Source organism: Haemaphysalis longicornis, unplaced genomic scaffold (genome assembly GCF_048455015.1).
Source record: "Haemaphysalis longicornis isolate Haplotype H1 unplaced genomic scaffold, Haemaphysalis longicornis Haplotype H1 scaffold_12, whole genome shotgun sequence".
NCBI classification, from domain to species: Eukaryota; Metazoa; Arthropoda; class Arachnida; order Ixodida; family Ixodidae; genus Haemaphysalis; species Haemaphysalis longicornis.
In genome coordinates this window covers 56,268,178-56,285,673 of record NW_027526225.1, presented here as the reverse complement: position 1 = coordinate 56,285,673, position 17,496 = coordinate 56,268,178, and the positions used below count along the sequence as shown (strand labels likewise).

General features: G+C 48.5%; 2 protein-coding genes across 3 annotated transcripts in view; both read right to left on the bottom strand.

Annotated features, from left to right (window-relative positions):
* The window catches only part of LOC144161981 (FMRFamide-activated amiloride-sensitive sodium channel-like), a 47,942-nt gene extending 44,615 nt beyond the window's left edge, over positions 1 to 3,327 (bottom strand). For both annotated transcript variants that reach the window (XM_077692520.1, XM_077692521.1), the window contains exon 1: positions 2,936 to 3,327. In XM_077692520.1, coding sequence (XP_077548646.1) covers positions 2,936 to 3,256 — 321 coding nt within the window. In that variant the 5' untranslated portion in view covers positions 3,257 to 3,327. The remainder of the gene's footprint in view (positions 1 to 2,935) is intronic.
* Positions 3,328 to 4,238: 911 nt separating this feature from the next.
* Positions 4,239 to 10,597, bottom strand: LOC144161625 (uncharacterized). The gene is made up of 2 exons (XM_077692257.1): positions 10,215 to 10,597; positions 4,239 to 4,424 (listed from the first exon to the last, which is right to left on the bottom strand). The coding sequence occupies exons 1-2, from the start codon at positions 10,425 to 10,427 to the stop codon at positions 4,239 to 4,241; spliced, it is 399 nt and encodes a 132-aa protein (XP_077548383.1). The 5' UTR covers positions 10,428 to 10,597.
* Positions 10,598 to 17,496: the final 6,899 nt, after the last annotated feature.

Below are 17,496 nucleotides of genomic sequence, written 5' to 3'. Positions count from 1 at the left end.
TTACCGTCTGCAGTCAGTATATGACCATCTATGGTCCCAGAAAATGGCTGTAACTGTTGTTTTACTGGAACTATCCGGAACCAAATTGTACGACAATTATCCGGTAAGAGGACTCTAAGATTACGCATAAGAGAAGTCGAAGCTAAACGGAATCTTCGTAAGAACAACCCACAACTCCGCTGTTTCAGCAGATTTCGCACTGTACGGCACTGGGTTTATAGTTTTTAAAGCAAAGCTGTACAGATTTCGTGCAGCGGTTTCGCGGAGGATGCCCAAGTTAACGTTTTGACCGGAGACACGCCCCTCGAAGTGCATCGCATGATTCGCCGGGCCCGCTGTCGGCGCTGTGCACAAGGCCCAATTTTAAGTCGTTCTGCTCACATCGTGGCCGCTCCCGTCGCGGCAGTGACGGAGCGGCCGCTCGGCTGATCGACAGCGCCGATCAAACCCGCAGCCTCCCACGCATGCGCCGCTGGGGCGTCTCGGGCGATGTGACTCATTTTGCGCCGCGTTCGCCGTGAAAGAGGAACGCCGCGTTCGCCGAGAATGAAAGCGAGGCCGGGCTCCCTTCTGTGAGCGTTGCACGGGACCGAACGGATTTGAGCCGTGGTCAGCAATACAGCTACATTAAATATTTACCCAAGCGAAACCAAGACTCAACCAGACTAAGCCAAGCTTTTGCTTTGCATATTAAGGTTAGGTGAGCTAAAGCCGCTTCCATTTTTTTGTGTAAACAGGCCAGCCTTTGAGCGACGTTCTGGGCGGACGATGTTTGTTGTTTTGAACTCACTCAGTCACTAAATCAATCAATTACATTATTAATTGATTGATTAACCGATCAGTGAATCAATAGATTAATCAATCAAATAATCACTCCGCCCGTTAGTTTGCGTAGCTTAAATACAAATGGCGCAGCTCGAAAGCAGGTGTAGTCATTTACTGAATGGCGAAAACGAGGTGCCGGAAAAAAAAAGAAAACGAAGGACACGGCATACTGCTGTTTTATTTCAGAGGCGTTTGTGCTATGCATCTGGCGTGCCGTATGCGTGCGATCGCCGGCGGAGCGGTAACGCGGTGTTCGCTTTTACGACGATGTAAATTCGGCGTTTATGCCATTCAAATTCAATTCGAAGGTGATGTCACACCTGGACGTGGCGTATTCGAGGACTCCGGATTAGTTCAGGCCACGTGGGCATCTACAGAGCACGCGTAAATCTTTTACACGCTCCAGTTTCTACGCTTCCTTTCCACCGCAAATACTCTCCGTGGTGAAGAACCAAATTAGAGATTACCGCGTTGCGCAGTCTCGATTGATTGATTGATTGTGGGGTTTAACGCGCCGACGCAACGCAGGCGATGAGGCGCGCCGTAGTGGAGGGCTCCGGTTTAATTTTGACCACCTGGGGATCTTTATCGTGCGCCGAAATCTCGTACACACGGGCGTTTTGGCTTTTCGCCTCCATCAGAAAAGCGGCCACCGCGGCCGGGAATCGAACCCGCGACCTCGTGCTCAGCAGCGCAACGCCTTAGCCACTGAGCCACCGCGGCGGGTCGTTGCGCAGTCTCGCTTTTAATCAGCGCTTGGGAAGATGAATGCAGAGATCACCCGTAAACAAGCACACGAGAGAGAGAGAGCTCTTTATTAGATGAAAGCAGAGAGGTTTGCCGGCATGTTCCCGCCTACATGCTACTCTGCGGGGATGGGGAGAAGGGAGTAAAGGCCTTAAAAAAAGTAGGGCAGAAGAAAGGGGGGAAAAAGAAGAGATTAAAAGAAAAAGTGAACACGAAGCTTTGCGTGGTGACGTAGAAGTCCTCACGATCGCACAGGTAAAGTTCTAAATTGTCTCTGCGACGCCGATTCCAGCAATCGCAAAACAGGGAGGAACAAATAGAGTGAATTTTCTGAGACGTGCCAGTTCACTTAAGGGAGCCTCCCTTTGCGAGAAACAATATACTCTGGAACCGGAGTAGCTGCATAACCAGTTTTCTATACCGCCCCCGGTGGGAGGAACTCGTGTCTAAAGATTGCACGTGCCTCCGTTCATAAAGTTCAGTGGTTACTATTCTCGCATGTTCCAAATGTTTGGCTTGATTTTTGTCGGGACTTTTGTGTTTGTATACGTCACTTTTATATATCAGTTACGTGCATAATAATAATAGCCCCTAATAGCCCCTGCCCCTCACCCTAGCTGCAGCAAGTCCCCACTGCGGCAGAGAACGGGATACACCCACGAACTGGGACTTACTTCCCCGAGCACACCTTCCTCCGCTTCGCCAGTCGCTTCCCAGCTAGCGATATCTCGTGTAACTTTTCCGGGTGGCCTTCCGACAGGTCATTTTCCGGGACACGCCGGTGTGATACTTGGGGGACCGGCGTTACCTAATGCAAGATAAAACCCAGCAGTGCACCCGGCCAGAAAGCAGCAGCAGTACACTTTAAACGGAGAAGTGCTTTAGTGAAGTGTGCATTCTCTGTTTTTAGGTCTTGTTATCAACTGAAGTGAAGGGCTCGCTCACGAGGCCCTTGGCGAGCAATTCCGTTCCTCCAGATCACTGTATCATCGCCCTGTGCGGAGGGCTCATGAACGCGGCCAGCAGGTCTCCGCCGGCGTAGAAGCGACATGGCTCCGACAGCGCACGCGCTAAACTTTCGTCGGGACACTTCAGCTGGCGCAGCTTTCACGGAAAGCCACGCACTGGTACGATTGCGGTTCAAATATTTATTTGTTTATTTTTTTTTTTTGCGGCAGCTGGGCATGCGCCATCACATTCCATGGTAAAATGTTCTCCCGTTTTGGATGCACTGGACTAGCTTTGCAGAAGCAGCAGGTAATTACAGCAGTGATGTGCCGATAACTGCAGTAGTCTTTTCACAAGTAGGCGTTTAGAGTAAAAACTAGGATGTGAATTGGGCATGCAGGGGACGGCGGCCCACCTGTTCGATGCGCAGGTAAGTTGCATATTCAGGTGGGATGTTGATTCCGTTGCGGCTGTAGTCCGACTCGACGCCCGGTTGGTGGATCATGACTTTGAATCCGACCTCCGAGGACAGTGGCAGGTATTCGTCGATCTCGGCGTCCAGGACCATTCGAAGGCCTGTTGCCGGAAATTGTGCACATAACGTCAATAAGTTGGGCATTCGTTGGTAAGTGGCGGCACACGTTAGTTCATATCTCTGTACCGATTGACAGAACTTTAAAAGAGATGCCAGAAAACTCAGCCGAACTCTCGAACAGCGACTTTGATATAAAGACATGGACGGCGATGTTCTTTACCAGGACGCGAAAGATTGCGAAGAACCAACGGCTAAGAGCTTAGCTGTAAAATTCAGAAGGAATTGTTCACTTGTATGTACATTATACGAAGTGCTTAATCGTGTGCTGAAATTAATTCCACTCGTTTGCTTGGGTTCGTGGGACCTCGTGGAACTAGCGCTGTACTAAATACACCCGCACTACTTTCCCGAGGCCCCGGGGCGAGCTCACCGTTGAAGATGTCGCCGGTCTGCTCAGGAGCGAACGTGTATCCGTGCTTGAAGTTGAAGCAGTAGCACGTCCCGTACGGGCCGAACGGAACCATGAACAAAAGTCTGTTTCAGAATCAGGGTGAAAAGCGGCATAAAAGCCTGGCCGTCATCAAAACGCTTTATTCTAGCAACGAGAATTTAATAAAAAGAATTTAATAAAGGGTTCGCGAAACAGCTGGACTGTTTGCCTACAAACGTGGGTAATGTGCGAATTTTAAAATTTTAAGACAGGTTAAGGTGAACTGGCCCACCATCTTTCAACTGCGTTGGACATGTACGGGTCGTGTCAATGCCAGACAGCACGGCCAAAAATTTTAAAGACGGGAAAGTTTTGTTGGCAGTGACATGGACGGGATAATAACAAAAATACCAAATAAGTTATTACAATAATTTTGGAAACTGAATAGTAATAACAATGGTACCCATTGTACCAATACCCATGACTATATAGACATAATTGCCATGTTTTACCAACAAGTGCTAACAGGTTTTACACTAGGCTGTGCGTTAAATTTAGGATAATCGTGAGTGGGAGGTGAGAACGAGACCAGCATATCAAACCCGCAAACTAAAAAAACAAAAAACAAGATGTGGAGCATTTAATTATTTACGGCCAATAATTATGATATTTGCTGACTGAGAACTCCAAGAATCGGTCGACTTCAACCGAATTCAAAAGGAAAGCAAACCGCCAGTAATAATCATTCGCCAATTATTCACCAAGCCTGCCCTTACGCACGTACGTTTCGTTCCGGCAGTCTAGGGTTCCGAACGAGCACTCTCGAAACAGGTCCATGCGCTGGTGGCCCATCCTCCTCCCGAGCGTGTTGTTGAACCTCTGCGTCTTCATCACCCACTCCGTGAAGTTTCTCACCTCTTCGAGCACCTCCTCACTCATCTGTACGAAGAAGGGGGAGACTAGTGCCACTGAATAAGCTTCCATAATATCGCTTCTGAGGCACGCAAGTCAGCAACGGCGGCCATTTTGATAGATAAACACCAAAATGGCCGCCGTCGCTGACTTGCGTGCTTCCACGGCGGTACTATGAAAGTTTGTAAGACAGATTGCCGCTTCTACGACCTCAACGCTAAGTTTAATCGGGTCATTTGTAAACAACACTGGCGAAGACGCAGCAAAACAGCATGTCACGACACACTTCTGCAGCTGAAATGCTGCGATGTGAAATATTTGGGATTCCCGTTGAAAACGACGACAGTCGGCGCAGTCGGAAAGGATGGAGGACAAGCTAAGTCTACCAGAGTTGACTGACTAAAACGCATAAAACAACAAAATGGCGGCGCCCACGAATTGTGGCAGCGTGAAAAAATGTCACGTGATGCGAACTGACCTATGATCATGGCGGCGGCACGGAACAATTAATAGGAGAAAGGAGTGCCGGTACTCTGTGCCCTTATCTATATAGTGACCCTAGGGGAGACCACGGGAGGCAGAGCAGAGCCTCTGACCAGTGGCGCAGCCAGATATATTTTTCGTAGGCGTTACATACTACCTCCTAAAAAAAGTAAACATTGCGTGCGGGAAAACATCATTGATTGTTTATTTTCTTATCTAGTTTTCTTGTTTTCTTTTTACATATTAATATACCGGAGCGGGGTGTGAACAACGTGGACGAAAAAAAGGCCGAAACGCTGAGGCAGAGGCGGGAATTCACCGCTTAGATATTTTCGGGGTTGTTCTCACACCGAAACGCCCACCTGGTTACGCCCCTACCTCTGAATATCTTCGTTTTGAAAAAAAAAAATAATAATCGTTGTTTATTATCAAGGAGTACATACAGAAGCAAAAATGGTGCCGCCAAAGCCTACAGGTGGGCTTGTGCGGCGTCGCCCGGCAGCAACGGCCTTCACTTCTGTAAAAAAAAACACTCATTGACAGTGGTAACTTAATAGGAAGGTAAAAAAAAGACAAGCAAACAAAAAAAAAAGAGAAGAAAAAAAGAAAGAAGAGAGAAGACGAAAAATTAAAGGGAGCAAAGAAAAAAGGAAAGCAAACAACAATCAACAAACAGAAGAGACGAAGACAAATAGACAAACAAAGATACAATAAATCAACATGGGTTTCAGCTACATGGGTGGCATTTCCCTCATCACTGGGACAATGGGACATCTCAGGCATACGTGCTTCCAAGCCTGCATGCCTGGTTCCAAACTGAAAAAAAAAAAGTCTGTATGCATGTCCCGACGCATCGGTACCGTCATTACAACCATCCGCAATATTCTCTGTCTCCAAATGCCACCGTCGTTCTGGTCCTCATGAGACGCCAGCTGTGGGTCATCCAGGCGCTAACATTCCACCACATTTCATCAGTTTACTCGAGTAACCTGTCATCCTACTCTCTGTGCTCATCGATTCCTCACAAAAAGGACTTTACCGTTATAAGTCAAGAGTTGTAAATTGATATAAACTGAATTTATCTGAAGCGGCTGCCGTGCAAACCCGTGGGAAGGGTAAACGCAGTCAATAACTTCGGGTAAAGCGATACTAACACTAAATACTATGGTTCCACGATACATAAATTGCCCACATTTCTTGCTTTTGCCCACTGAGCAGGTAACCACGCCTCGTAGCGCGTACTGTGATATGGTGTTGCGTTTCGGCATCCGACCCAGCTGACATAAGGGAAAGTTGTGCGATCAAGAGAATGTTCTGAACGCTTGGAAATAACCGTGCCAGGGCCCGTCCTCTTCATGTCACTGTTAATGTAGTTTCGCAAGCGCCTGCTGCTTCTCTGACCTTTTCTTTAAGAAGCTTCCACTCCCAAGTGATGAGTTCGCTGCTGTTTCTGTGGTAATTCTGTTCAAATTTTGCGGGGTGTTAAGATTCAGCGCGCCACTACCCTGTTCGCGCTTGCTGCAAGTTTTGTGTGGTGCTTCTGTGCTTTGCGGCAGAGCCTGCCTTCCTTGGACACGCTACGACACACCGGAGTGCGTGCGCCGCACGGGGGCCTCGCTGGCGGTGACCCTCAGCTACAAAATACAAAAAACAAACTCTTCATGCGGGAACATGAAACTGCTAGCAAACGCCGCTCGCCGAGATCTCGCCCCTTCTGTCAGGCTCAACGTGCGCCGCTACTGCCGGCCCTCACGAACTCGGGAAAGAGTGTGTGTGCGTGTGCGTGTGCGTGTGCGTGTGTGTGTGTGCGCGTGTGTGTACGCGTGCGTGCGTGAGTGCGTGTGTGTGTGTGTGCGTGTGTGCGTGCGCGCGCGCGTGTGTGTGTGCGTGTGCATGTGAGTGTGTGTGCGCGCGCGCGTGTGTGTGCGTGCGTGCGTGCGTGTGTGTGTGCGGGTGTAGGAACAAATGGTCCGGAACAAATGGCCCCGGAACAAATGGCCCCGGAACTTATGGTCCCGGAACAAATGGTCCCGGAACAAATGGTCCGATCTTCAAAGTAGGAACAAATGGTCCCGGAACTTATGGTCCCGGAACTTATGGCCTCGGAACAAATGGTCCCGGGCGCCTCTTCGGGCAAAATGATTCCGCAAAACCTTATGTTGACTCTGTTTAAATTTGCTGAATCTTACTTGTGTTGTATCGCCTTCTGTAACAGAAACTCTCAGTAAACCAGCGATTTGTTTTAGCATGCTTTTTTGTGCACATGCAAATGCATGGCGTAACACAGTTGGCCTGTTTTTGGTATTTTTGTGTTTGCGCTGTTATTTGCCGGTTTTCATTTCATTTCTTCGTTTGTTGCAGATGTTTGAAGATGCATCTTTATTTCTTTAGTTGTTAGTAATATTTTATATTTTTTATTTCTTTCGTATTGTATTTACCAAAATTCCGCACTACAACTTATCCCTATTTATGCTGTTATAACTATTAAACCGTTGCATCCGCTAATTAAATATTTTCGCCTGTTTTCACCGCTTCGCTTGATCCGAACGGCAGATATCGAAGCCTATCGGATGGAGAGCACCGCAACGCAGCTTAGCTAACGCAATAAACAATTCATCGGGTAAAATTCTTTTTTGAAATCGCGATAAGTAAATAGGCTCCCCGATCAGGCTCAAGTGGGACTCGCTTCTCAAGCTTTAATAAACATACGAGCACAAGCAAAGGAAGCACCGGAGAAGATACACTAACGATTACAAATTTGTATGCAGCATTTAACTTATATTCAGCCTTAGCAAATATATTATATACAGACAGATGCAAAATACATTGTACAGAAATACAAGCATATAAATATAAATATGTTGACTCCCTTCCTTCCCTCATACAGGCGCTCATGCTTGGGTGGAGTAGCAGTGGGACCATTTTTTCCTAGAAGTTGGGACCATTTGTTCCGGGACCATTAGTCCCGGGACCATAAGTTCCGGGGCCATTTGTTCCGGACCATTTGTTCCGGGACCATTTATTCCGCGACCGGTGCGTTTGCATGCGTGTGCGTGTGCATGCGCGCGCGCGTGTGCTATTTCCACGCCGCGTGCAAAGCCGGAGGAAAGCTGTTTGACCGTTAGCGCTTCGATGATAAATACGCGCTTCCTCCGACCGCAGAACGTATTTGATCGACAGCATCAGGTCAGTCTTGCCAGCGGCCGTGGTCTTGCTGTAAGCTCGTCCGGAAGGGTAATGTTCCTGTATTGTCGCTGATCACCTATCGCTATGCAGTAAACCAGTTAAGTTTACCTTCGGCTTTTTGTCGTCAACACCAACTTTTGCTGGCCGCTCATCTACCACGCTACCACTACATTGACGGAGGCGACGGAGCCCGGTTCGGGGACGCCTTCCCGGATGTAACAGTAGTAAACCTGCGACCGAGTGATCTTACATCAAATGTTGTCGGCGTTTTTTAAAGAAATCTAGAAAAAATTGCAGTGGTTGAACGCGGGTAAACCAAGTTTGTCGAGCGATGGCGTGGTTCTCGCGCCGAGAGCGCCCGGAGAATGCGAACACGATTGCGCCGCAAAACAAAACACAGACGCGCTGTTCCGCGCAGTCGCCGGTCTTAGCGCGAACACGCAGCGAACTTAAACGCATCCGGCGCCACCTTGTATCATCTTCTGGTGGCAAGCGCTCTTATTCGTTCCCCTCTATCCCCCTTTCCGCACCCATACCCCTGGAACGAACAAACGACCAGACTCTTTGACTGCGGAACCGCATGAGGCTCTGGATTGACCTTGGTTGAAATAGAAGGTCATATTCATGCTACGAGGCCTTTTCTGGTTTTGTATACCTGGATGGAGTAATTGATTTTTCGCTTTGAAAATGAACCTCAAGGTGATTGGCGGAAATGTTCCTTAAACGTAAGCGTAATACGAAACGTACGTCATACAGTATTACGAGTACGTTCAGTCAGTAGATCCTCACTACAGGTTGAGAAGAGTACAAAAAAAAAATCACGCCATATCCACGGAATGAATGATGATAAGTGGGGCGAAGCTCGAGAGGGGGAGAGATAATCGGTAACCGTAACACTCCCGTGAAAGTTCGCCCATTATATCATTAAGAAAGACGAAAGACTGTGTGCGTACATTGTACAAATCAACTTTTATTTTCGGAGTCAATGCTCCCAGGCCCAGACCTGGTGAAAGACCCCGCGTCATCGAGGACTACCCCGCACCACCACCACAATTTGTCACGTAGGATGGGACACAACGGTAAAGAAAGAACTTTTATTTAGGGCGAACTTGTGCCCGAACAAGACGAGAGGAAACGAGCAAAGGTCCTTGCGTCTCGTTCGATCTCCGAGAACGACTGCCTGCGTTCGTAGCGTGGTCTCTTGCGTGATCTCCCCCTCGCAGTGCACGTGCGCTCGCGCCTCCGTTGGCGAACACAGACAAGCTCGCGCTCCCGGTACCGAGTTTGCGCTGCCGGTTGCAGCCGGTTCTTGCGCGTGCAACGCGGCCAACTTTGCGACATCTCCGAAAGCATGTGGCGGTCACGTACTACGAGACACAAGGGATGAACAGACCCATGACTTAAGGAGCTTCGCCCCTAAAAAAAGTCAACTACACCTCTGTGATCTCCCCCTCGCAGTGCACGTGCGCTCGCGCCTCCGTTGGCGAACACAGACAAGCTCGCGCTCCCGGTGCCGAGTTTGCGCTGCCGGTTGCAGCCGGTTCCGTGCAACGCGGCCAACTTTGCGACATCTCCGAAAGCATGCGGCGGTCACGTACTACGAGACACAAGGGATGGACAGACCTATGACTTAAGGAGCTTCGCCCCTAAAAAAAGTCAACTACACCTCTGTCGAAGCGACAGCAATGGGGGAACACGAAGGAGTCCCAAAACAAGTCTAACACCAAACAAACCAACCCATAAGCGAGCGGACCCTATTATGATTACCATGCGGGTAACGCGATTCCTACCGCACGTGCGTGGTGAGGTGGTGTGATGTGGGTCCACTGGGATATAGGATATAGGATAGGATATATAGAATATATATATAGGATATATATATCTAATAGGATTGGATTGAATATATATTGGATTGGATTGGATATATATATCCAATAGGATACATACAATAGGATATACGTCAGCTTCACAATTCGAGGGACCCAGGTTCGATTGCGACCACGGGAAGCGTTTAAATGTTTCTTCACTTCACCCACGATCGTCATCATCGCCAGAGAAAGTTGGCTTTCCTGCCGTGCGTTTTTGGTGGACTACAGACGACATCTAGTGTGGCTTTCATGTTGCGAATGAAGCTTACTCAAGACGTACCCAGACGTTCTCGATGGGCCTTCCCTGGCACAAGCGTTTCCTCCAGAAGTCCGCTCCCGGTGCGTGCTCCATGTCCGTGTCGTTGCCGCAGAGCACGGACCTCCGCACCTGGTTCATGTTGCAGATGGTGATGGCGGGCAGCGCCAGTCGCCCGTGCTCTGCCTCGTTCAGGGCGATGTCGATGGCCACGGGCCGGGTGTTGTACTGGGCCATGGTACTGGGCCGCAAGGGACGAAACCCGTGCGTCCGGTGGTCGGGAAGCGTCAAGGGACCCTAACCAGGGAATTTCCATGGTTACTCGGCAACATCATCGTTGCCGAGTAACCATGGCAACATCTTGGCAGCACCGCGGCAACATCTTTTCAACAGTGACGGAACTTGGCTACACTGTTTTCGTATTTTAGGTCCTATGAGCAGACAGGCGAGTAAGGATGGTAACTCACGTCAAAAATCATCTGTCTGCAGCGATTAACATTTATTGGCTCTAAGTTGCATGCGTCAAAGATCAAGCCGGGATAGTCTACTCGCGTATACAGAGACATCACGCAATATTACTGCCTCTCCAGCGCAAATACCCTCCCGCCCACCAATTCCTATCGGTGGAACAACACCTTAGGTGTCAGCTTCAAACTGAATCCCTCCCCTGTTTAGCCATACTTCGTCACATTCACCCCTCATATATATCCCACAACACACAGCACTGCGGTAGCGAACCGCAGTGCAACAATCACATGCGGGCCTGCAAATATCACCCCTTTCCTCTCATCACCTCCCTCGACCAGTGGGAAGCAGCGCAGGGTTGCTCGAACGTGGATCTCCACAAGAAGCTCACTGGTCCGACAGCCATGCAGTCGCCGAGCACTACAGTCTTCGGCCACCAAGCTGCGCTAACCCTCTGTTAAAGGAGTACTGACACGAAATTTCAAAGCTGAGATAACTATGTAAAACGCTTCCTTTTTATCACGAGATATCTCCCAGCAAGTTTCAACAGCAACCGTTCAGCGAAACATATTTAAAATTCATTTTAATCTTCGCCCGCACGAGAAAGCCCAGAGCGGGCCGACGTGACATCATCTGCTACGTGCCCCAAACTGCCGACGTCGGGGCTCCCGTGACGAAGCCGACGCGCTGGCTGTGGTTGGCGCGCGCTGCTCGAGCGTGTGTACACGTCATGGTTTTGGGACTGACGTCATGCTGCCCGGGCCTGTGGGGACGGCGAAGACCTCGATCGGTCTGGGCGCGCGCGTGCGCTCGCTCGCGCGCGCTTCCAGAGAGGCAGCGATACGGCAAGAATGGCGACGCCATGTGATACATGCTGTCATGGCGGCCGCTCGGCGTTTTTTTTGTCGAAACCGAAACTGGCACGAATAAACGACGCCGTAAATGAATGTTTACGCTGCGCTCGACCGTCTAATCTGTCATTCTATAATTAGTGGGCTGGTAGGCACGCATAGCAGCGAAAAAAACGTAACATAAAAATGTCGTGTCAGTACTCCTTTAAGCAAAGTTTTAACTCTCTCTCAAAGATCACGACGCAGGCATCCAAAAGGGGCCTGCCCATACGACTACGGGTCAGCTGCCGACCCAATCGTTTTTTTTTAACAAGGGGGTATTAAAAAATACAATTTTTGGGGAAATAACTTCTTTTTCACGAGCTGATACATATGACGAGAACATCCACGGGACCCAGTGCAACCGGACAATGACCGGGATCAGGCCTAACGACCACCTGTGGCGACATCACCCCGCCGCAAAGATTGAACTGTGTGCCGCAGGCTATCCAACTAGCAACTATACTCACAACCCGTCCGCGACCACCTCGCAGCCCCTGGTTATCGATGACTGCAGTCACGGATAGCCCGGTCCCGTGGGCTGTAGGAAGCGCTTGAACGCAGCAAAGCTTGGATTGACATAGGGTTCAAAGTCAGTGCGGCTTGCGTTTAAAAATGGGCAGGATGCACTATTACTTCCCCTATTGCACTTGGAAAGCGTTAGCGTACTGCCACTTGCGTCTGTGGCCATTCTGGAGTTGACGGCAAGTGTTGTGAAACTTGCGGACAGCGGGGTGGGCCAGGATAACAGGCATTGACTGCGTCCGTCATCATATTGTTCTTTGAGTGCTCGTGTAGCTACCCCTTGTAAGAAAACTCGTCAGAACCCCATTCAACAAGCAGTTTTCAACGCATTTTTTGACCGCCTCAAGCCGTTTGCAAACGTATACAACCGGTGACGGCTTAGATGGTTGCACAGCTTTACTCTATATGGGAAGTACAAGAGCCGTGTAGAGTGCACAGTAAACAATACACGTGGTCGTTAAGCATACACGTGGTCGTTACTGCTATAAACTTCTGGAGCATATTTGCCTTTTTTTTGAGGACGTGGTCAATGTGTCTTCTTGAGTAAAAGGCCTGGGGTTAAGAAGCTGCGGCGTTATGGAGCACTGAATGGCGGACGGTACCACGATCGGGTGGCGTTTTATTGAGGCGGTGTCTGGTACTGTCTATCTCGAGCTGTGAGAGTGGCCAAGTACCATTGAGGAATTCTAAGCAAGTCTTACAGCAAGATTTCTTGTTATCTCGGCTGAAAGAAGTAGGTTACCGGCGTATAGGAAGTTACTCCTTTCAATGTCGACCCCGAGGGTATAATGTAAACAGCCCGGGAGGAGTCGAACCGATAACTCGGTGGAGGAGAAGGACGAAAATGTTTTATCGAGTAACAAAAATCAAAATGAAGAAAGGTGCGTGGCGCCCTCAGTTCAGGAAGCCGCGCGCTTCCGCAGCCTGGGTGGCCCGGCCGGTCGATGAGGCGTCGCTGGTCCTCCGGGTGCAAGCTATTCAGTGCTCATTCCATCCGCTCAAGGGATGGGAAAGGGAGGGGTTCGAGATGTGGTAGGTTATGAGTACAAAAAAAAAAAAAAAAGATGTGGCAAGAATGGATCTGGAGCGCGGAAACTGGCCTTAAGGGTCTCTTATCAAACATACCGGTACTGTACTCTTCCCCCACGGACATCTATCATCCGTTTCAGGTAACATCTGAAAAACGTAAAACATATATGTCTGTCTCTACGTGATGCACAGTAATTTATGTTTTTCCCATTGTGTTTTATTTACACTGATACACAGTGCTGCGTTTCACCATTGTACTGTACACCTTATGTAATAATCTCCCCCGGAGGGCCTTTACGGTTATTGTGAAATAAATAAATAAATAAAATAAATAAATAAATATACTATACTTGACGATGTCCCGGAAGGTGAGCGCCAAGAAGGTGGCGAGCATGAGAGCCCAGCAGACGCGTCGCGGTGATGGGACCCGAGGGTCGAAGACGACTCTGGTTCCCGGAATTTGGGACCTCTGCAGGAGGGTCTTCAAGTGCCCGAACCTTCCCGCCACTGTGACTCCTTTTCTTAGTGAGTCGTCCGGCAAGTCTTTGTCGAGATGCATTTCCACTGGTCCTGGTTCGCACGCAATTCCTGCACATTCACATAGACGGAGGAAAATGTTGTTGCTGACATCGTAAAATGCTCGCAATGGCTACCGTCGTCATTTTCGCAACAAAACTGCCAATGAGTTTGTAAAAAAGGTACAGTTGTGAAGAAAGGTAGGGAATGCGGGGGGGACGAAGCCAAAATGACAAAGGAAACGCCCGTTCCGCCTTTAGAGCGCTGAAGAAATTCCCAGGAAATACTATGTAATACCGCAGAAACGTAACCGTCCAACTGGTGACACGCCAATATGACTGCGATGCAAGGTAACTAGTTTACTTGGTGAAGGAATCAAATGAATATCGTTAATTAAGCGATAAGTGTATGAAAATGCACCATTGCGACGATTCAGCGTGCGTACAACGTAATAATAAGCCTCCAGGGTTATTTTTATTGCTGGGAAATGGTCGAGACGGAGCAACTACCATGAGCGTCAACTGACAGAGAGAAAGTGCAGAGCCGTCGCTGGTTTCCTGGTGCTGCCGTACAACTACTTTTTAATATTAAGTAAAGGTAAAAAGAGTTCTTCAGGGGCGCGGAAATTTATTTTATAGATGAGCCATTTTTCGGGATGTTTTACAGGCAAGGCACCAAGATATATGTGTTCAAAGCAAACAAACAAAACGAAAAACAAGTAGCAGAAATATAAAGTGGTAATAAGGCCGATTCAATGCGTAAGCCACCGAACCAAACAATTAAAGTCGGCTTCCCTGTTTTACAAAAATACATTTCTGGGAAGACAGTTTTTCAGGGGCAATAAAAGGAGTTTGATATAAAAGTACGAAAGCCCTAGCTACATTTCATACAACACCATGTATCCCTACGCGCGCAATGCACCGAGGATGCTTCACTACTAAACGCAAGTACATTGCTCGGAAGACAGTTTTGGGGGGCAGTAGAGGCGGTCATGTGAAAATGTGGAGGCCCTGAGAAATTTAAAATACGATAGCCTTTCTTGGGCTACTTAAACCAGAAAATTTTGGTCCGCCTCTGTCTGTCTGTCTGTCTGCTTGTCTGTCTGTCTGTCTGTCTGTCTGTCTGTCTGTCTGTCTGTCTGTCTGTCTGTCTGTCTGTCTGTCTGTCTGTCTGTCTGTCTGTCCCTCGATTCAGCCACCCGGCCAAAAGTTGAAAGAATTCTTGAACGAGCAGGTTATAAGGCAAAACCTTCCCGAAGAACTAAATCTGGTACCATACCTCATACTTACCAACATTGTTGAGCAAAAAGAAAACATTAGGCACATTTTAGGCAAACCATCAATGCACAACTGGTACTCGCAGTGTTCTTTTAATCGGAAATAAATGTGTACTTTGCATTTGCGGTAAGAAATAAAAATACGCGTTGAAGGCATTGTTTCGACCCAGAAATACAGAAAGTGCCCACTGCCGGCGTTCGAAGGAGTCCAACTGTAACAAAAAGGTTTCAGCAGATGGCGCGAGGTGTGGAATGCGGGAAAATTGAATTGACTTGAGCAAAGCTCCACCCTGCTTATCGTGGGAGGAGGAGGGGAAGAGCGCGAGAGGTGGTCGGGGGCGACAAGAGAGGCATTTACGAGGCAGAGGAGGCAGAAGACTCGTCTTTGGACCACATTTGCAACGAAGTGAGCAGATACGCGGCCAATTTAATATTACGAGTATTTTCTTATGTGGCGAAGTGTCACACAAAAAAGTGTTACAGACAGACAGATATGTTTCATTGTTGAATCATTACGAGTATTTTAAAGTGGCACACATAAAGTGCCATAAACAGATAGATATGTTCCATTGTTGAGTTCACATTGAGGTGCTTGCGCATAAAAAAACATTCACCGGTCATTCCACTCTGTGAAGGTGGTTGTGCAGCGAAGTTGCAAGCCTTGCGGGGTATTAACGCGGTGCTTCCCCGGTGAGTGTGTAACAGACCTTTGTGCCTACGGTCAGGTCGTTATCGAACCACACCCTGTCGCACACGTTGCAGCTCGAGCCGAAATGACGATCGAGAAAATTTCTTTAGAAAGTGGCGCACGCTCCCTTGAACTCGCCCAAGTTGCCACCTTTGTCGCATTCTCTGACTCACGATACGCATCGTCGTTTCTCGCGCGTCGCTTGCCGGCAGTACCGCGGGCATGCTCGTCGGACGTTGCATTGGTACTATCTGCAGACCATCGACCATTACACTCGCGTCGCTGTTATCGGGCGGTTATCGTTATCGGGCTGGCATCACGCTGTTATCGCTGTTATCGCACCGCGTTAATTCTTTGTGAGTTGGCTTCACTGTGCAGCACATAATATGGAAAAGTCAGCTTACAAAAAAAAAAAAAAAAAAAAAAAGAAAAGAAAACAGGATGACCTCAATCTTCAAAGTCAGCTTCTCTTCGAAATGCATTGCTGGGAAGGCATTTTTTTTTCTCATGCGAAGTATAAGCCGCCTCATATCAAAATATGAAGGCTCTAGGACCCTATCGGTGAAAAGCTGGTTTTTGTAAGCTGACTTTCCCACATTGCGGTTTTCCGCGCTGACGCCACACAATCCCGCATCCTAACCATAGACAGCTTCGTTGTAAAAAAGACTCGTCGTACAAGGTAATGTGCGACGTTGCGCTCTTGCAAGCGATGTTACAGCGACGACACACAGTTCAGGAAAACGCTTCAGCAGCTCCGGCAAGCGTTCTGAGATCGCAGGGTGTGCCACTGTACCTAACGTGAACCAATGATGGAGCTTAGTACAACTGTTGGCTGCGGCTCCCCAAAATAATTGTAATAATAACCTAACAAAAAACACCATGTTGGTATTTTACGCGGTCGGTACGCAACGCGGTAAACTGGTAGCTAAAGAGTTTTGTCTGATTTTTCTGCTTAAGGGTTACAACTCTGGTAGCCTGGGAGCCTTTGACAATATCTGTACGCGCTATAGATAGATCTTGGCTCATCCTTCAAATTGAGCCTAATTGTGCTTTAGTAACATAATGCTCGCTCTGGCTCTACTCCGGCGCTAGAAGTAATCGCTGCCCCTCTTTGCTACGCGTATTATAATTGCCGTGTTTTGAGGATAGCTGCGCAGTCATTCATACCTCGTATTAAACATGAGGCCCACTTTAGCTTACTTGCTTTTAGGATTCCGACGGGCATTGCTAGTAGCGGTTCTTGATTTAATAAAGAATGTTTCCAAGCAAACAGATGAAAGAATTCTGAAAGTTCGGCTATACCTGTGCACGTCTGCTGGAGCACCTATTCAGTTACGGACCTCCGGCGCCAGATCAATTCCCTGTCTGGCGCAGAAGAGACGAATGCGGTTTTAGAAATTTACGACCAAGTTATTACTGAAATCTGAAGCCTCGTTCTAGCGTGACCCGAGCGCCCTTTTTGGGTGAAGAAGAACAAAAAGCAAATCAATATGTTAAGCTGACTGTTAGTCCCGCTTGTGGCCGTGTCGTTACGATCAGGGGTCACGCAATCTCATCTGCGCCACCGAGCGGAAGGTCAGAATAAAATGCGACCCGCCTTCGCTATGGGCGGGTGGGGCGGAGGACACGCGATATCAGCGCTGCGGCGCATTCAGGGCGAGATTTGATTTCGTGATTACCACGGGTACGCGCCATCGATTGTACCACCTTGGAGCTCGCGTTTCTTCGTCAACCTCGATCCGCGCATGCTTCAAGGAAAGTTTGAGCCTCAAATATAACTGCACGAGCGCCCCCCCCCCCCCCCCTTCTTTTTCTCTCGTGAACTTTGAACATGTTCTCCAAAAAAACTTTTATTGGACAAAACATTCATCACCTCCGAAAAGATTTCTTGGTGCAAAGACGTCAGACTGAAACGCA

Bases quoted from the DNA above. Each gene is read 5' to 3' on its own strand.
- LOC144161625 (XM_077692257.1), bottom strand. From the start codon at position 10,427: ATGGCCCAGTACAACACCCGGCCCGTGGCCATCGACATCGCCCTGAAC. The intron at 4,425-10,214 runs GTACGTCTTGAG...TTCTTCGTACAG, and splicing joins GGCCCATCGAGAACGTCTGG to ATGAGTGAGGAGGTGCTCGA.